A 19,161-nucleotide genomic window follows, 5' to 3' on the forward strand; every position below is an offset into this window, starting at 1 on the left:
TCAGAGAAGGCCTTCGACCAAGTCGAATGGCTCTACATGGGGAGGGTACTCTGGAAAATGGGCTTTGGGGACAACTTTTGCAGGTGGATTTCTGCCCTGTACAATACTCCCTCTGCTAAGGTATTGGTTAATGGTTACTCCTCGGTGGGGTTTGCGCTTTCTCGTGACACTCGTCAGGGATGCCCCCTCTTTCCCCTGCTGTTGTTGGCGATGGAGCCTTTCACCATTGCGGTCAGGGCTGATGGGGAAGTGGCAGGGGTGCCTTGCGGAGGTTGTGAATTTAAGCTGTCCTTATTTGCGGATGATAGTTTGGTGTACCTGACCAATCTTCATGATTCCCTTCCGCGATTGCTGGGTTTGATTCTCGGTTTTGGGTCTTTTTCTGCGTTAAAAGTTAACGTAACCAAGTCATGTTTAATGCCTATGGGGGGTGGATCTCGACATCGAGGGAAGAGAGGAAGTGTATGGTAAGCGAGTGGAGCGTGAGTTTTCTAGGTATTTGGGCACCATCATTCCCAGGGACTTAAGCAGAGTGTTCGAGCTTAACTTCCCTCCTCTCCAGGCAAGAATGCAGGACGATCTTTTAAGGTGGGCCCCCTTGACCCTTTCATGGTTTGGGCGTATGGTTGTGGTCAAAATGAATATTCTTCCGTGGCTTCTCCATCTTTTTACGTCCCTCCCCTGCCTGATCTCAGACTCCTTTTTTGCAGTATCCTTCATTTCATTTGGAAGGGTAAAAGACCTAGAGTAAAATGTGCCACCCTGACCCTTCCCAAGTCATGTGGGGGCTTTGGTCTCCTGGCTTTAGGTTGTATTATAGAGCGGCTCAGTTACGAGTTATGCTAGAACACTTGAGGGACGACCTTAGGACTTATTGGACGTTTGTGGAAGATGTACAAGTCCACCTGAGAAAGGTTAGGGACCTCTTATGGGCTCCCCCAAGTTCCATCCCGGGGCCAATTAAATCGCACCCGGTCCTTCCTGTCTTGTGGTCGGTCTGGAGGCCCACTAGAGATAATAGGCTTCTTTCCTCCTGGCTGCCCCCCCCTCTCTTCTTTGTGGGGCCCCCCGATTGATTTGGGTGCCAGAGGGTTCCGGGAGATGCAAGCTTGGTCTGATCAGGGATTGGAGAGGGCTGCTCAACTCTTTGATCAGGGGGTGTTCTTGGAATATGATCTTTTGGCGGAGGTGCTTGGGGATAAGCCACTTTCTGTCTTTGACTCCGGAGACTCAAGGGAATCCTCACCCAGGTGCGATGGGTGACTGTTTTGTCTCGCCCACTAACCTCTCTGGAAAGGATTTTTGCAGAAGCCAAGTCTAGGAAGGGGTCCCTTTCTAAGATCTATAAGGTGCTAGCTACGTCTAATTTAACTGATAGGCAGTTGTTAAAGTGTACCTGGGAGGAAAGGCTGGGTCTTGCCTTGGATGACCAAACATGGCACTCTGTTTTCAAGTCAGTGTTCTCTAGGGTGTTGTACACGGCAGCTATGGAGCATAACTTTAAGATTTTGCATTCCTGGCATCGCCCTCTGGTTTCTCTGTCCAAGATGTTTGCTGCGGTGTCTCCAATGTGTTCTAGATTGTGTTCGGGCAAGGGTACTTGGTTTCACATGTGGTGGGAGTGCCCGGTCATCCGAGTATACTGGACGGAGCTGCTCAGCTGGATTAAAGACATCCTGGGGACGAGCCCCTCCCTACACCCGCTTGAGGTTCTTCTGGGCACACCCCTCCCGGATGGAGGGATGGTTTCCTTCACAGGGGTGACTGGGGCCATGTTGAGAGCGGGAAGATTGGCTCTGGCCCAGAAGTGGAAGAGCCCTCTAGCGCCCACCAAGACAGAGTGGCTTAACAAATTGATAGCTATTTTTACGTATGAGAAACTGTCAGCTATTGCCAATGACTCTATGCCTTCTTTTTTGCAGGATTGGACTGTGATTCTGCTAAGTGTGGACTGTGAAGCCATGAAACTGAACGGTTTAGGGGTCTTACGAGTCTTGTCCTTGGGGAGGGATTGTTGCTATCCGGCCTGGTTACCATATACTTAAGTGCGATCGAGGACCCCACCACCAGTTGGACCTTAATGGAAAGATGTATGTGTGTCTAGTTCCTACTCTTAGTCTCTTGCACCGTTGGTTATCGGAAGCCTAATGTTCTTGGAGTTAGGGGGGGTGGTGGGTGTGGGGGGCTGGGGGAAAAATGGGAGTGTTCAATCATTTGATATGGTTATTCGTTGAATACTGCCGAATGTTTGTTGGCGGTTCTGTTTTTCTTTAATTACTGATAATCTTAATAAAAATAAAGTGGGAAAAAAAAATCTGCACAGGATAATTCTCGGAGATATGGCTTAAGCTCATTCCTGCTAGTGACTTTGAGTGGGGAAGAACCCTTAGTCTTCTCCTTCAATGTATAAGGCAGACTGTACTTCATTAAGAGCAGCAGAATGTTCTCATTGTGTGGCCACAGGGGAGCAACCATTCATCTTTCTGACTGAGTGGCATATGTTTGTATTCTTGGCACATTTGCATTCGTTTATGGTTTGTTTAACAATATTATGTGTAGGTCCCCTCACTGCAGTATTTACTCTCTACCATTTCAAAACTGTGATAGTTAGGCCCTCGAAGGGCATACAGTTCAGGTATTTAGGTCCACTCACTAAGGTCGTACAAATCAAGTGTAACACCGTGTATTTAATGAGTACCCATTTGCAGGTGCACCCGCAATGTTTACAGCCTGGAACCCGATTGGTAATTGCAATTGTAATGAACCTTTCGAGCCTTTTAATTAAGAATGCTGCTTTGTTTATGGATTTTGAGTGTCCTCTTTCTTTGTTCATTGAGTTCCATTACACGATGTGATGGCATTGAGCTGTATATTAATATGGTGTTCATAACAAACTGGTTTATCTTGATAAACCACTCTTAGCCCGAAACGTGCTGATTTACGAGCATTAATACATCTTAGTGCATAAAGTTTGCTTCATACAGCTCCAACTATTCTATATGGGGTTCACGTTTCCGACATCCCTCCCACAGGGTGTGTTGGAGAACACTCCCAGTCCGACAAGGAGAGAGAGGCTGCGCGGAACTCATTGCGGGATCTCATCTTGGTTTTACGAGTTCTTGGCCAGTCTGTATCCAAGAACATCAAGCGGTCTCTGGAGAGTGAGATTGTAGTAGTTCTGATATAACCAACAGCATCTGTGGTCACCAACACTAGGCCCTTGGCAACGCTACCGTCTAAGATCATGCAGATGTTGGGGTATTCCCAGATCCAGTCAGAACTAGAGGCACAGGCCCATGTTACTCTTTTCACTAAGAGTTTTGGTTGATTTGACTTCCTCCCTATATGACCATGAGCAAGGTGGACCACGCAGTGCTGTGCCTACATCTGGACGAGGCAGCTGGGGCCTCAGGGGCAGTCCCTGCGGTGGTTTCAGTCATTCGTAGATTGAGTTCTTCTGTGATGGTCCTTTGGGGTTTGGTCGGTAATGTTCCCAGTGAACTCTTCTTTCTAAACGTATGCAAGACCACTCATGCACGTCACCAGAGACCATGACATCTCATTTTACTGGTAGCTGATAAAAGGAAGTCTTAACAGTGCAACTGTGGCAATCAGGGCCAGTTTTGCTCATATGGAAGGTCTTTCAGCTCTTGAATAATGAATCGGTGACAACAGCCTGGAATGAAATGTCAGTAAAACTGAGGTTTTCGTACTGTGCCTCATTGGAATTTACTGCTAGTATACAGTTTGCTGTTTTTTTTAATGTTGTCTCACGAGCGATTTTAGGCGTGAAAACCCTTTTTGCGGCTCAAGCTCCTGAACGCAGTAGTCCCTTGTTTCTTGGGCAGATATGACACCGTAGTTGGGTTGTCTGGTTAATTCCATAGTGGATTGCACTCCCTCCACATACTCTGGTACTGCATTTCATGCGATTAGATGGTTGCAATCAGCACAGAATCCTGCCAATAGGTTGACCTCTGGCATGAAGAAATGTGTTTGTTTCTAGCACTTTGAGATCTAGTCACTGGCTCTCAATGCAGATCTGAATTCACTTCAAGACACGCTGTCGGGAGGTATCCAGTTTATCTGCAAAACAAAATGTGCAGTTGCAATACAACTCAAGCTGCAGGCTTGGCAGCCGCATCCTTATTGATGGTCCCAAGAGCCTGTGTCTCAAGAAGTAACATTCTTTCCTGCATTGCATCTGGATTATGGAAAGCTATGGATTAACAGATTTGCCAAGGCAAAGCTTTGAAGCTCTTCGAATGTTCCTTAATACCATACATGTTAGAGTGTGGTCCCTTTCGGTTGTGCTATGTGGGGTTCTGTTCTGTAGATCATATTCTACAATGCCTAAAAGCAATAGGTTTTGCAGCGTTCACGACAGAAGACTCCAAAAATAACATGACACATATCCAGACTTGAAGAATCTCCTGACCCCCCCCCCTGTATTGAAATACATAAATGCACAGGGATGCATGTGGCTCATGTTTGATGGCTCTTTAGTATTAAGTTAATCACAGATTGATAATGCTGTTACCATGGGATGTCCATGTGCTTTCTTGAGCCATGTTCACTATTGGTTGAGCTAGCAGAAATACTAGTTAGACTGAATGGGCTGGAGCTGTGGTGTCATCGCCAACACTAGGATTGGTTCAGAGGTGAAAGGCAAGAGTCATACCAAAGCTAGTGGATCACGGTGAGAGAAAGTCCACATTGCTCCAGAGCACCACTACTGATATCAGAGTAGCAGGAAAGCTGATCTTGTTTAACAACGTGCCCCAGGAAGATAACCCACTCGCCTGCAGTGTTACATTTGTAGCACAGTTGCAGAGTTAAGGGATATAGATAGCAAATGGTAGCCTCTGCGTAGGAAACCGGTGTTGTTTGCACAATAGAAAAGTCAAAATATTGACTATGATATTAAAGAACAAAAGCAATCTCTATGGAATTCAGAGGGTATTAAGATGGTCCATGGGGTTCACAAACGAATATACACTCGATACTAATCTGGAAATGTACTCCTTCCAGCTGATCAGCCACTAGGGCCGGCTCCACAATGGGAAGCGTGCTACGCGGCCGCTAGTTTATATTCAATTGGATGTGCAGAAATCTACAGACGGAAATTAGAAGGTAGAGGGTTTAGCAGACCATGACCAGGGTTTGGATTATTTGAAGATATGAAGAAATAATCCAATAATAGGCATTCTCATTTTAGGGCTCGGTGAGGCTGGGGAGTAAATTACTGTACCTGAGGGTGTGGAAACAGGTCCACTGCTTCTGGGCAAAATACTGATGTGATTAGGGTGCTGCGGGATCCTCCATGCCGGAATGCTTGATGGGGAAATTTCTCAACGGCACATTTGATCTTTTTGGGAGTAACCATGGAGATCTGTACCTTTAATGCAACAAGGGTTAGTATATGCCTAATGGGAGCATCGTTTTACCAATGAGATTAAACGAGGCCCAAAGGTGCATTTACAAGTAAATTTGGTTATATTTCTGATGCAGAGCCCGTTTGGTATCGGAGTATAGATTAGAGGAAAGGGTAGGGGCCTAGATCTCCTGGTTAACAGCATATTATGACAGAACGTTCACCAGAAAGGAAGGGTCTATGAGCATTTCACTGGCTGGGAAGGAATGGGGGTCACTCAATTATCAGCAGGATTAGACTGCTGGCAAGGAAGGCATCGTCCATGTTATCAGGCATGCATCAGAGTAACCAGGCATAAACCAGTTGTCACCATGTGTTCAAAGGGCTTTCGAGCCAAATGTGAAAAGCGACTAAAACTAAAAAACAAATAATCTTAGTTGTGATAGGCTCCTAATGCCACCAGATAAACCCAGCAAAGATCAACTTGGAGTGTAATTGAAGGACAGAACATTGTTGAAGGAGAAAAACAGTGGGTTAGCGTCACATTAGGGAATGGGGAAGACCCAGTCAGAGCCTGGATTTCCACAAATATCCATTGTTAGGCACTCTTTCAGTTGGATCCAAAGATGATCACTTCTTCACTGAAAGGCCTAGCAAAAGAGAAGGCTCAAAATGGTGTGTCGGGAACTAAGACTTTCTTCCGAGAGAAGGCATCGATAATTAATTTGTCCGGGTATGGATACACATGCATTTCAACCTGGTGCAGATGTAGGGCAAATGTTCACAGCGGCATGAGGACCCTAAATGATGTGCTAAGGCCAAAAAGGGGGACTCTTCTATTGGTAGAGATTGTCATCACCTAGCATACACAGAAGGATGCAGTGGTGAGGTGTCATTTTAGAATTTGCAGACACACATTTAATAAATCCACCACACAATGCCAGTCTACCCACTGAAGGGAGGAACTGATCAGTGTCAGGCGGAACATCTTTAACTTCTCTTGTGAAAGGGATAGCTTGAAATAAAGAGATCCAGTATGCTGTGGAGGCCTGCATTGGATGTCTTCAGCAAAGCAATGAAACTGGAGAAGCAGCCCAGAGACAGCTCAGCTACAGGAACTGCCTCCACTGTACAAATAGCAACAAGCACCTCCATCTCCTTCTCCAAGTCTGGGAACACAGCCTAGGGGTCGGAGGACAGGAAGCCAGGGAGGGAGGAAAGGGAAGGTGGGAATCCCACCCCACAAATGACAGCACCCAATGGTCTTTCAAAATCAACCTCACACATTCACCCTTGCACAGGAGTAGGATGAACCGCAAATTAACTGAAATAAGAATCGTACTGCTTGGACTATCGGTCCGAAGCATAGGGCTAGCCCAAGAGGCCCTTTGTGTTAGGCCTGTACTGCTTTTCCAGTATTCCATAAGGAAATCATTCCTGCCGTCTACGGAGCCAGCCCTTGAACGCTCAATGCTGAGTAAAGGTGCAGGAAGGCTTCTTAGGCTCAATGGAAGAGGGAAACTGCTTCCTGAGCACCAGGGGTGAGTTGACCATCATGGTGCTGGTTTTCTTTCGTTTCAGCGCCTCATACTTTGACAAATAGAAAAGATACACACTTTTGAATACAGGGTCCTTGATTTTTGTGCTGGGCATCGTAGCCCTAATGTTGGCTTGTCTGTAGACATCCGGTCAAAAGCACAAAAGCATGGCTGTGTCTACAGGCTGGAGGGTCCATATGTCCATCGAGACCTGCTTAGCATCCTTCACAATGGCTGTGAATGGGGACTTTTGTATCACTGGAGAGGCCCTTGATGAAAAATACCATGTAATTCCAGTGCTCTTGGTGGACGTCTGCATGGTCCACATTAGCTTGCCATAGGTGCAGGAAACAGTTCTGATATTCTGATATAGTCACTTCCCAAATGTATTGAGGATTTCCTCCTCCTTTCTGAAGGATAATATCGATAAGCCAGAGATCGCTTCTACCCATGCCTGTGGATATATCCAGAGGCGCACCTTCCCTGGTTGGAGGTCACTATATCAAGCATCACTATTTGCTCATGACCAAGGCAGAGTAAGGTTTGTCACAAAGGTGCTTCCTTCAAAACCTCTAGTTGAATGTCTATACCCAGTGTGTTTCCAGGTCACCTATGTGCTCCGGTGCTGCTGGTGAGTTAGAAGCTATCTATGGACCCTCCTGGGCCTTATTTTGTATCCCAACTAGTGTTGTACAAGCCCCAGCCAAACCCGCTCCCTCTCCTCCCGAGCCCGCTTCCATTTCCTGATTCCCTTCCCTCCCACCTCCCAGCCCACCCACTACCCTGATTGGTGCATCTTCCACCGTGTATGCAGGCCTAGTCGGCGACTGTTTCCAGGCGACCTTTGTGCTCCAGGGCTGCTGGTGAGTTAGAAGCTATCTGTGGACCCATCCTTCCCTCCCGCCCCCCTCCCTATTGGTCACCACCGTGCTCTAAACCCACCTTCCCTGGGCAGCCCTCTGCCCATACAGCCCCTGCGGCTAAGGGACCCAAGGCAAAGGGCGGCTCCCTCAGAGGTGTCTCCATATCGTGTCTGCAGGTCTCAACAGGGGAAGCGAGTGGCCAGCCATCAACCAGCAGCGACTAGTAAGGTAGGAGTGGCCCGGGTGAGGAATAGAGCCATCACTCTACCCTGGAAACCCTTCCACATAGCAACCTTAACTACACTAGAATTATACTTTGTTATTTACCCTGTGCCACGCTGGCATAGTGCTGTGACATTTTGAGAAAGTATTGAAATTGCATTGTGAAACCTAGGCATTTTTCTCACTTTACAGGACTCTCGGACCTAGGTGTGTTTTTCTCCAGTATTGAAACTACACTGTGAAAGTAGTGCTGTTCTTTGGTTTGCCTCCTTAGTAAAGCATCCACCTAGCAAACTGTTCTACTATTGTCTGAGCTCCTTTCGTCTTGTTCAATTGTCTACTATTGTCTCATCTGCTTGCGCCCCTCCCTGTGTCCTTCCATAGTGTTCTCCCCACCCATCCTCCCACCCCCTTCCTCTTCTCTCCACTCCCTACCTACTCTATGGTGCTCTCAGTTTCTTCTATCTTTTCCAAGTGCTTCTCTATCTACTATCCTGTGCTCCTCACTAAATCTGGGAGGAAGAGGTTTAAAAAGGACATCCTGGTCTCCAACCCAGGCCTCCCTATCGTTGACACCTATACCAGTGCTTCCTCCGGGCAAATCCTCACCGACATCCTCTTTGTCGTTCCCTCGCCAGACCTTTGTACTCTCCACATGATCTCTGTGCTTTCTCCTTTCTCCTCTTCTCGTATTAATGGTGGCACCCAGTGGAAGGCACTCCTGGCCTCCTTCCAATCTTCTAAGGTCATCATTATTGTTTAACTGAATGCTACTGTCTTGGTCCAAGGCCCTCAGGCTAACCTTCTCCTCTTTGATAGACACTTCCTGCACCTCTTCAATTTCCTTTATTCTCCTGATGTCCCCTCTCTTCCCTCCACGGCTTCCTTGCCTCCCCCTGCTGTCTCCTCCTTGGCTACCTTGCCCTCTCCTCCTTCCTCTTCTGCCCCCCCCCTCGGGCTTCGTCTACACATCCGCAAAGCGTGCCTCCAATTTGTACCCCTCCCTGCAAGTGTTTTAAAGACTTCTCATATTGCCACTCTAAACTCTTGCTCAGCTGTCAAACACTCCTCTGACATCTGCCGCCTCCTTGAAGAACTTGACCTCGGTGTCCTCAGTCTTACCGAGACATGGTTCACGGCCAGCTCTGTCACAAGCGTTGACACTCTCCTCCCTGATGGCTACAAGATCCTCTCCGCACCCAGATCCAATCGTTTCGGAGGGGGGTAGCCCTGATCTTCCCAGAGTGGATTCTTGCCTCTGTCATTCCTATGAAGGCCTACTCCTCCTTTGAATGCCTCATCTGCAGGCTCTCTCTCCTAGCCATTCTGTCACTGTCGCTACCATCTATCAGCCATCCGGTCAGATCTCCTCCTTCCTCTCTGAGTGGACGGACCTCTCCTCTTCCTCTCCTCTTCCCTCCTGGTCTTGGCCACTCAACTCCTCCTTCTTGAAGACTTTAACATCCACCTGGAAGCTTCCTGTCCTTCCTCTGGACTCTTTTGCGACCTCTGCGACTCTCTCTCGCTCTCTATACTCCCCTCTGGCCCGACTCAATCTGCAGGGCACACCCTGGATGTTTTGATCTCTACATACCTTCCCCTTTCTATCCCTCCCACCACTCCTCTCTCCTGGAGTGATCATTTTCTCCTTTCCTCCCAGCTCACTCTCTCCACCCCTCAGGCCAAGCCAACTCCAGCACTGCCACCTACCTTAAGCATGTGTCCGTTGAGGCTTTCGCCGCCACTTACTCACCCCCTCCCCCTTCGGCTGGCTCAGACCCTGACACAGCCCTTTCTATGCTCCACTCTGCTGTTCTTGCCCAGTCAGGAGGATCCGCTTGAAGCCCAAAGCTAAGTGCAACTCCTGTTACGACTCATCACCCTTAAACGCAAGTCCAGAATGGCTGTGAGGAAATGGCGTGCTTCCTGTACATCCACTGACAAGCTGGCCTGCTCGAAAGGCAATACCGGCTCTCTGTCCGCACTAAGAAGAGAGCCCTCATCCAAGCCTGCATCTTTGTGGCATCCAACAACTTGGCCGAACTCTTTAAAATCTGCAAGGAGCTGGCCAATCCTGCGGCAGTCTCTATCGCCCCTGTCCCCTCCCACTGCACAGCCCTGGCTTCTCGTTTCATCTCTAAAACTCAGGACATCCGGTCCTCGCTCTCTTCCTCTCCCCCTCCTCCCTCTACTCCCCACTCTTCCTCTGGCAACTCTGTGGCCACCCCTTCTTTGCCTTTCCCCTGTTGTCCCCAGACGAGGTTTCTAGACAAGTCTGATCTATGAAAGTCTCGTCAAGACAGGTTCTCTCCTGTTCCTCTAAAACCTTCGAGGGCCACATTGACACCCTGGCTCCTGCTTTGGCTGACTTCTGCAACCACTCCTTCGCCACTGGACTCTTCCCCTCCCCCTTGTAGCCGTCCCTTGTTCACTCTCTTCTTAAGAAACCCACGGCCGACCCCTCCTGCCCTGCTAACTACCGCCCAATCTCCATCACTTCTTTCCTGGGCAAACTCCTGTAAAAGCTGGCCATCTCCCAGCTTAATCTTCACACTGAATTGGTTGGTTGTCTCCATGACCATCAGTCTGGCCTCTGAGCTGCCAGAAGCACGAAACTTCTCTCCTGAACATCTGTGAAGACCTGCTCTCCAACCTTGACTCCTACACCCCGTGTCCTCATCTTACTTGATCTCTCTTCTACCTTTGAAACGGTCAACCATGCCATCCTTCTCAACCGTCTCTGTGATAACCTGGGTATCACCAATCAGGCCCTGGCTTGGCTGACCTCTTTCTTCTCCGATCGACCCTCCCAGGTCCAACCTGGGTCCTTCCTCTCCTCCATCTCTACCTGTGGTGTTCCCCAGGGGTCTAACCTCCCTCCCCGGCAGTTCAACCAGTACCTGGCACTTCTTGCCCACCACATTGCTGCTCTCTACCCCAACTTTCAGTGCTATGCAGATGACACTCAGCTCATTTTCAGGCTCCCTTCTGCCACCCCTTCTCCTTCTCTCATCTCTGACTGTCCGCTATCCAGGAGTGGTGTGCCACCAACAATCGCTGCCTTAATGCCTGTAAGAGTGAGATTCGCCTCATCGGCACACCTGCACCTTCCTTTCCTGTCGTTCTGTGGCCGGCCTCTCTTCACCCTCATCCTTCTCCCAGCTGTGAGGCTAGAAACCTCGGGGGTCATCTTCGACTACACTCTCCCCTTCTCTCCTCACATCGCTGATGTCTCCAAGAAGGCACACTACCAGCTGAACCTCCTCAGAGGTATTCTTCCTTTCCTCTCTTTCCCCCAGAAGCTCACTGTCTCCAGAGCTCTGGTTGTCTCTAGGCTGGACTACTGCAACAGCTGCTTTCTAAATCTGCCTGCTTCTACTCTCCTCCCTCTGCAACTCATCCAGAACAGGACTGCAAGACTTGTCCTTGGCCTCAAGCCCAGGGATCGTATCTCTCCAGGACTGAAATCTCTGCACTGGCTCCCAGTGGCTTGAAGAATTAATTTCAAAACCCTCTGCATTGTCCACAAGGCCTTCTGGGGCCTGGGGCCTGGGGCCTAAATACCTCCAACTCTCTCTTCCTAAATGTCTTCCTTCTCGAGCTCTTCACTCATCCGCTTCCAACTCCCTCAGGGTCAGTCGCTTCTCCAAGCAACGAGTTGGTGGTAGATCTCTTTCTTCGGCTGGGGCCTCCCTCTAGAACAGCCTCCCTGCCTTCCTGCAACTTGAGGAGAACATTGAAACACTTGTGTATAGGTGCGGTATAAATGCCACATCATATCATAACCATCTTTGGTTCTGGAAGTACCTCAAGACCTTCCTCCTTGCTTCTGCTTTCTCACCCCCTCTCCCCTGCTGAACTCCAGACTGAATCTGCACTAGTCACCTGGCTACCCTCTGATCTCAGGCCCAGCCCCCCCCCCCTGCCTGCTTCACACCTGCACTGCCTCCCGGGCATCCCCTGCATTTGGGGGCTGTTTCTGTATCCCTACCGTCCCCCCAGCTCTTGACACTTGATGTCTGCACTTACTCCTGCACTTGCCACAAGCTGGCCGCACTTTTACCTATTGTTTTTATTTATTTTATGTATTCTTTACTCTTGTTCCTATGTATTGCTCTGCCCCCTCTCTGTCCCCCCCACACTTTCCCTTTCCCCCCACCCCTGTACTTGCGCGATCTCAATGTCACCTGGCCTAGTGAGATAGTTGTCTTTGTCTTCCCTCTGTTCCCCCTCCCTTGCCTCATTGCGCCATGAACACTTGTGTATAGGCGCATTATAAATGCCATATAGATCATATCATACCCCGCTGATCCCAGTCCTTGCCTGTAACAAACAGGTCCAACATAGTCATCTCCATTATGCCCAGGCACACCATCCCTCCAATTACCCTCTCAATGAATGCTTGGGTTGAAGAAAGGAGATTGCCCTCCATCAATGTGTATGCTTGGTGGATTGTTCACGATGCTAGATCTATAGATGGCAGGGTGTTTGCCCTTTGAGCTGTAGGTTACAGAGGTGGAGGCTGATCTGGTTAAGAGTCAAAACGCATTGGTGCCCACTCCACCAGCTGAACAGGGCTTCTAGCAATAGAAGCTTTCAGAGTTTCCTCCATCTGTCCGGCACAGCTGAGGAAACCGGGGGAGGATGAGGATGAACTTAATGATAAGTTATTCATATAGCGCCTTAAGCCAAAGCGCTTTACAGATAACATTTACATATATTTATCATCACAACCGAAGTTGGTACTCATTGATCGATCTCAGAAGAAAGGCTGAGTTGGCCGTGCTGGGATTCGAAACAGCGACCTGCAAATCACACATAGATTGCAGCAGCAAGCGCTCAACTCGCTGAGCAATCTTACCGGTTTATTCAATGAAGTAAAGTAATCAAGATGTCATTGCCTCTCAGTTCATCAACCATTGCAGCTTCACAGGGCCCTGTTCCTCCCTTATTTGGTGTTGTTTGCACTATACCGAATAACTAAAATAACACAAAGTGCACCATGAGTGTGGTCAGATATCCATCTAAATGACGGGATATCACAAAGCCAAATTGCTGAAAATGTGCATGCATAGGTTTGCAAATCACTCTTTTTGAAGCCCTCTGCAACTACTACACCTTTTGAATTGCAGTTGAGGAATCTATCATTATTCCACACGACTAGGAAAGACCCAGAAGTAATAAGAGTCTATTGTGGATTTAGCCATGTATCCAACATAGATCATGAATGATTTACATTTATGCTTATGTATCGGTCTCTATGGGAATTATGTCCAGTGCATAAGGTCTATCAGACAAAGTCCTGTAGAGATTAAAAGCCAATAGGGAAGTAGTGTGATACATCTATGGTTGGAGAAGGTTTGGTTTAACCCAGCATGTGTGACTCAGTCTAGGGTGTACATAGCCCGTCAAAGAGTTGGAGCTTCCAAAAAGGTCCACGAGTAGGATTCCGTTTAGAGAAGGAGTTACAGGCCACAGGGGCCTCTTTCCACGGATCTAGACTACGGGCAGACACCCACCCCCAATCCTCTTAGAGCATGGAGATGGACCAAGAATTCTGAGGGTGCATCCACAGGGGCTGCAAGATAAGATGGATAGTTCTAAAGATGTAGAGGCTGGGTTTGCTCAAAGAGTGTTCCTTACCTACGACTAGTTGACAGTAGGATGGGTTCTGTGGAAGAAGCACAGGGGGCTGTAAAGTGCAATTCTGGATTGTGCAAGCGCTAGCAGAGAAGCCCCAGAGGTTTGTCTGCAGGACGAGTGTATCTGGGAGAGAATATTTCCCACTATGGTGCAACCCTTGAACACTTTCCTAAATGATGCATTGTCAGAGTCCTGCTTTTGTGTCCTTAGAAATCCTATACAGTCAAAGATATGAAGAGTGCTTCAATACCTAACAATTTATGAGTTTTTGAAGGAAGGACATTGTGAGGAATTCGACCATCCACACAGTGGATGTGTGCTTACCAGGGCTTTTTTTAAAATCGTCTTTGAAATTGAATGATGGTAGATCAACCTCTGAAAAATGTGTGGGACTGAACTGCACACATTTTCCTATGCTCACCGCACAACATACCCATAAACCTGTGTACTCTGGGTGGATACAGCCAACAGGTGCAGTCCTCCCTGTTATATTGAGCTGGGATCGTAATTGTGGAGTACATGATGAATCTCAGAAAGGTGGAGGGCCAAACCCTTCCTCCTGTCATGGCCAGCCTAATTAACTATCAAAGGCTCCATGGATCCACTGTGTCCTTTTGTGTAAGCACAGCAGATGGTGGCAGCAATTTTTTAATTAACATACTAATAGAGTTTACATCAAACTGGCCCACATGGGGCCTGGATGCAGAGGCTGAACAAAAGACAGGAAAACCCTATCAACCTTTGATATGCACTGTGTCAACCTAAAGCCAGCTCCCGCTGCTTAGTAACAAGGGCTGTGACCTGTCATGTCTGGTACTATGTATTTACAGTAGTCATCCCAGCAGTGGGACCCCATTCAGAAGGTACGAGTATGTGGTCTGGCTGCGACCAAAAGTCTGGTCTCCCACAGCTTCAAGGGAAACCTGCCACCTTAATCATGAACCACAGAGAGCTCAATTAACTAGAGAGACCCTTTGATCCACAACAGACAGGAAGATGAGTGGGACTTAGTATTAAATGTTTTCACCACTTTACCTTTTCTGTTGCAAAGCACTCTGGTTATGACCTCATGCATACAGGAGATTGTTGGTGGGGACCCAGGATTGGTTCATTAACATAGGTTTAACCTACAATAATCACTGCGGCCCATTTTGCTTTAAAAGTGGGTTGAGCCCCTCTTTTGGGAGATCATCTGAAGACTTTGCAAGGAGTAACAAGAAGAACTCATTTGGACCCTGGCTGAAGGTACAGTCTGCCTTACAACTTCCGGCCAGCGAAGGAATGCCAGGATTTCCAAAGATGGGAGCAAGATCCCTCTCCTATACATATCCCAGGGAACAGAGGGAGTTACTGAATTCAGAGGACCCTCCAGCAGCTCCAGAACTGGTATCGAGCCAGCACACAGCGCACCCTGCTAGGCTCTGCAAGAAAGCTTCCTAGGTCGGAAGTGCCAGAGAGTCTCTGAAACAAACTAAGGACAAGGCAGTTGCCTGCAACACTCTCCTCCGTTTTGGGCCGTCCGCCTTAAAGGACGACACAAGCCCAGTGAAGAAGCTAGGCGTGCATCGACAAGCATCAACCAGCGTCCGCCTTAAAGAACATTTTCGAGCCAGTCGAGCTACAACCGACTGCACGGCTGACTGTTGTCACGCTGCAGTCACCAACGTCATCTGAGACACCTCAACCAGGGCTTCAGAACTGCCAACCAGCACAGAGACAGCGATTCCTGACCCCAAGCCACCGTGTGGGCCAACCTGCAGCCGCCTGTCCAGCCTCGCTCACCGAACTGCCTGCCGCCTGATACCCGAACTTCTACAAGCACAATGTACATTGTGGTTCTGTCCCCCTGGTTCTCCTCTGAAAGACCCTAGTGACATTTTACGAACCCATTCCTGCCTTTGTGCTGAAACCAAGTATCCTTGAATTATTAATTACTTTACTGACTACCCTCCTGTCAGTATCTCTTTTCCTTCTTGAAGCTGTCTGTCCTCTGCATTCCTTTGCAGGGTGGGGTGTATTTTGTAATGTGCTAGAACTGTCTGTTGTGATAATAATAACGTAGATATGTGTATGCAACCTTGACTGGACAGTCCCTTTGACATTGGGTAATAATTGAATTTTTGCTGTGTTGCAACTAACCAACGATCCCCGACCTTTCGGAGATAAGCCCGCCGTTCCGTCCATGTTACCAAAAGTGGACAAGGAGGTTTATAATTTGCTTGCGTTTCCAATCTGTTCGAATCCCTTCTGGTGTACTAGAGGTGTGGGGCTGATTGATGGTTTAGAAACAGATATTAATCCCTGGACCACTGGTGCCCCAGAAGCTGATTTGTCACAGACATACACCATGTAACAAAGGATTTTGGGGATTGTTAGTGCTTTGGGAACAGGGGAACTATTTTTGATAGCTTTCTCTTTCTAGTTCAAAGAATTAACTCTGTGTAGGGCCCATATTGAATGTCCCTTCTCGGCCACTGATCACCCCTGCAAAGAGCACTACACAACACACCAATTCACTTAATGCTCGCTGATAGGTGCAGCTGTGACATACCAGTTGGATCAGGTTGCTGCGGGCTGCCTCCAGGCCGGATTGTAGCTGCGCCAGCTCGTTGTTATCCTGCAGGATCTCGCTGTGCTTGTCCTCCACGTACTTGTACAGGGCGGCCCGCTCGCGCTCCATGGCCTCCTGGTTCACGATCTCACGCCTCAGCAGGTTGGCTTGGGTGGCAACCAGGGTGTTAAAGCGATCTATCATTTCCCGGACCTCCTGGAACTGAAAGTGGCATAGATTATTGACTGCCAGGTATGCTCAGGGAAAGGACTGGGACTATATTCCACTTATAAAATGGGAAATACACACCAGTCACCGAAATGTCACGGGGAATGCAATTTAAAGTATTTCTGATGGGGATATGCGGGGGGTTAAAATAACGAGAGAGATGCAAAAGCCAAAAGGTACTAGGGGCAGAGGGAAGGGACCCCTGGCGTAACTAGTCTAATAGATTTGGCCAGCGGCATTTGCTTCGTAGAGGGCGCGCATCATTTCTGCAACCTTTTATTTGTCTTTCCAAATGATTAAATTCCAGAAAGCATACCAGCCCAAAATTAGGCATCGGAGCAGTGTACATAGCTGTACGGAATAAATTACAGAATTTGCACTGGCCAGCACTGTGCGTGCAGTTCGGCCCTTGGCTGTGTGGAGGTTTCCTGGAACAGAGCTGCAGATCCCAGAAAGGTGATTCGGTTTGTATAGGGCCGTTTTTGACAGTGGGACTGAAACACCGAAGCCATGTCTCTACATACAACAGCTCTTCGAGTGTAGATTTAAAAAAAAGCCACGATAAAATTATTCTTATTATTATAAGATACATTTTGATAGGAAAACAGTTCATGCAATATATGAAAACAAAAAAAAGACACAATTTGCAGTGAATGAAGGTAATAAAGTTGACTATTATAAAGGGTTGAATCTGGATCTATGCAGGGGCGCCCAGTACGCGGGTGGTCCGAGGCCCGGGCACCCGCCTGCACAATGAAGTCGGGGCTGAATGCCCCCACCCCCCTCCCTTCTCTGGCCTGGGTCAAAAACGATTTTTAGAAATTGGGAGGCAGATGCAAAGAAAGAGGCTCTTGTTTGCATCTGTCCCTCAATTTCTAAAAATGGTTTTGGGTTGGGTGTATTTGTACATCTGTGCACCCCACAGCGGTGCACAGATGTAGAGGTACACTCAACCCAAAACGATTTTTAGAAATGTAGACACAGATACAAAGCAAGAGGCTCTTGCTTTGCATCTGTCCCTCAATTTCTAAAAATCGTGGTGAAATGAAAATGGCTTAACCAAGTGTGCCTCCAATTGGTATGTTCTTTCATCTGCTTCCTGCACTGAATTCCTGTTAAAAGCAAACATTTGTACTGCCTCCTAGGAACAGATAGCATTTTGGTGAATAGAATTTCATTTTAGGATGCAAAAGAGCTCCTTGAGGGCACATGCGATGACACAAATGATGAGGAAAAATGTCGAAACCTTAAGATTCAAATGAGGGGGGGAATGTGGGAATGCAAAAGGGAGTGAGTATTGAGTTGCACATGTGGGCATAATAAATAACACAAGTGTGGAGCATGTTCTACTGAAAATATTGGGCATAGAGGTCAAATTCTGGGCATATGGTATGCAAGTGAGGGATATGGTGTGAAATAGAGGGGCATTGGGATGTACACGATAGAGGAGGGGCCAGTGATGGTGAAAACTGGTATATTTGCAAAACTCCTTTCAGTTAGGGTTTTGGGAATGGTCATCTTACTAGTTGTGGTAAATATATTATTGAACAGGGTGTATTCTGTTTTATCAAGCGCGGAATATGATGTCCGATTATTGATACACTTATGATCCCGAGTATATAGAGTGCAATTGCAGCTGGGTTTATGCATAAGAAGTAGGCATGTGTAGGTTGACTGCAGGAGAAGCAAACCTTGACAAAGCCAACAGTTTTTTTCTTTTGTGTAGGCACTGGAGAGGCATTTGCCAGGCCCTTTGGTACTTGCTCTATTTGCCAGCTGTCTCCAAATTATGACCATGTAGCATAGTTCCATCATTGGCTTTGTTGTCATGAAATGCTCAGGTACTCTAATATTGCAGGAATTTCTATTTGATTCCATTACATCTCACTGATAGTCCAGCTACCATTATCATCACTCTATGATACTATGAAGCCGCCCCATGCCGCACACTCCTTGTGTTGCGGAGGGGACCCTCCCTGCACTGCTCCAGGACCTCCATTATGAAGTGGGTGATGGGACCCAACTCCTTGAGGTACCCTCACACATGCACCAGGGTCCTGACAGAGGACTTCAGTAGAGGCCATACCAGTTTTTGGAGACACCTTAAGAAATGGGATGTTTCCCGAGTGAACAACCCTCTTAATTGCTTTATGAGAGTCTACACATGCCCACACTGCCCTTAGAAATAGTCCTTTTAGAGTAGGACACAGTGTTTTAAATCTCCATCAGTGTGACTGTAGTGGACAGCGGTAGGTGACCTGTTTGGCGTATCTGAGCACTGTATAAACAATAGGTCAACCAAGAAGCACCATTTAACTATGAGTTTATTTGGGCCTCAAAATTCACACTTCCCACTAGCTATTATCTAATGGTAATTTGCTAGCGCTGAGTAAGAAATGGTGTGTGGGTATGTGTGGGGGCGAGTGGCTGTTTATGCCTGGCTAGTAACTTGCAACGTGAAGTTCTTGCTCCTGGTTTATTAATACAATAATCTTCATCCGGGTGAGGGAAAGCAATTTTTTACCCTATGCAAAAATGCAGATGGTAAATACACATTAGTTTTCAGGTCCACTCCTTCACATAGAAAAACCTTTATGCACACAACTATCTGTAGGTGGTGCATTGATCCGTTTAGCTATCTTGCTTATTTTCCTCTGGGACCAATATCCTTAGCTAACTTCATTAGAGAGCTTTGAGATGATATTGTTTTGTATTTTGCTTTATAAAGCCTGAATCCAAAGC

The 19,161-nt window shown here is 47.6% G+C and overlaps 1 protein-coding gene across 1 annotated transcript in view; it reads right to left on the reverse strand.

Annotated features, from left to right (window-relative positions):
* CFAP73 (cilia and flagella associated protein 73) overlaps positions 1 to 19,161 on the reverse strand; it is a 537,992-nt gene that overhangs the window by 200,851 nt on the left and 317,980 nt on the right. Inside the window, exon 5 of the mRNA XM_069619244.1 lies at positions 16,192 to 16,413. Coding sequence (XP_069475345.1) covers positions 16,192 to 16,413 — 222 coding nt within the window. The remainder of the gene's footprint in view (positions 1 to 16,191; positions 16,414 to 19,161) is intronic.

The sequence above is a fragment of the Ambystoma mexicanum genome, chromosome 10, assembly GCF_040938575.1.
Source record: "Ambystoma mexicanum isolate Mex_15411 chromosome 10, UKY_AmexF1_1, whole genome shotgun sequence".
In the NCBI taxonomy this organism is placed as follows: Eukaryota; Metazoa; Chordata; class Amphibia; order Caudata; family Ambystomatidae; genus Ambystoma; species Ambystoma mexicanum.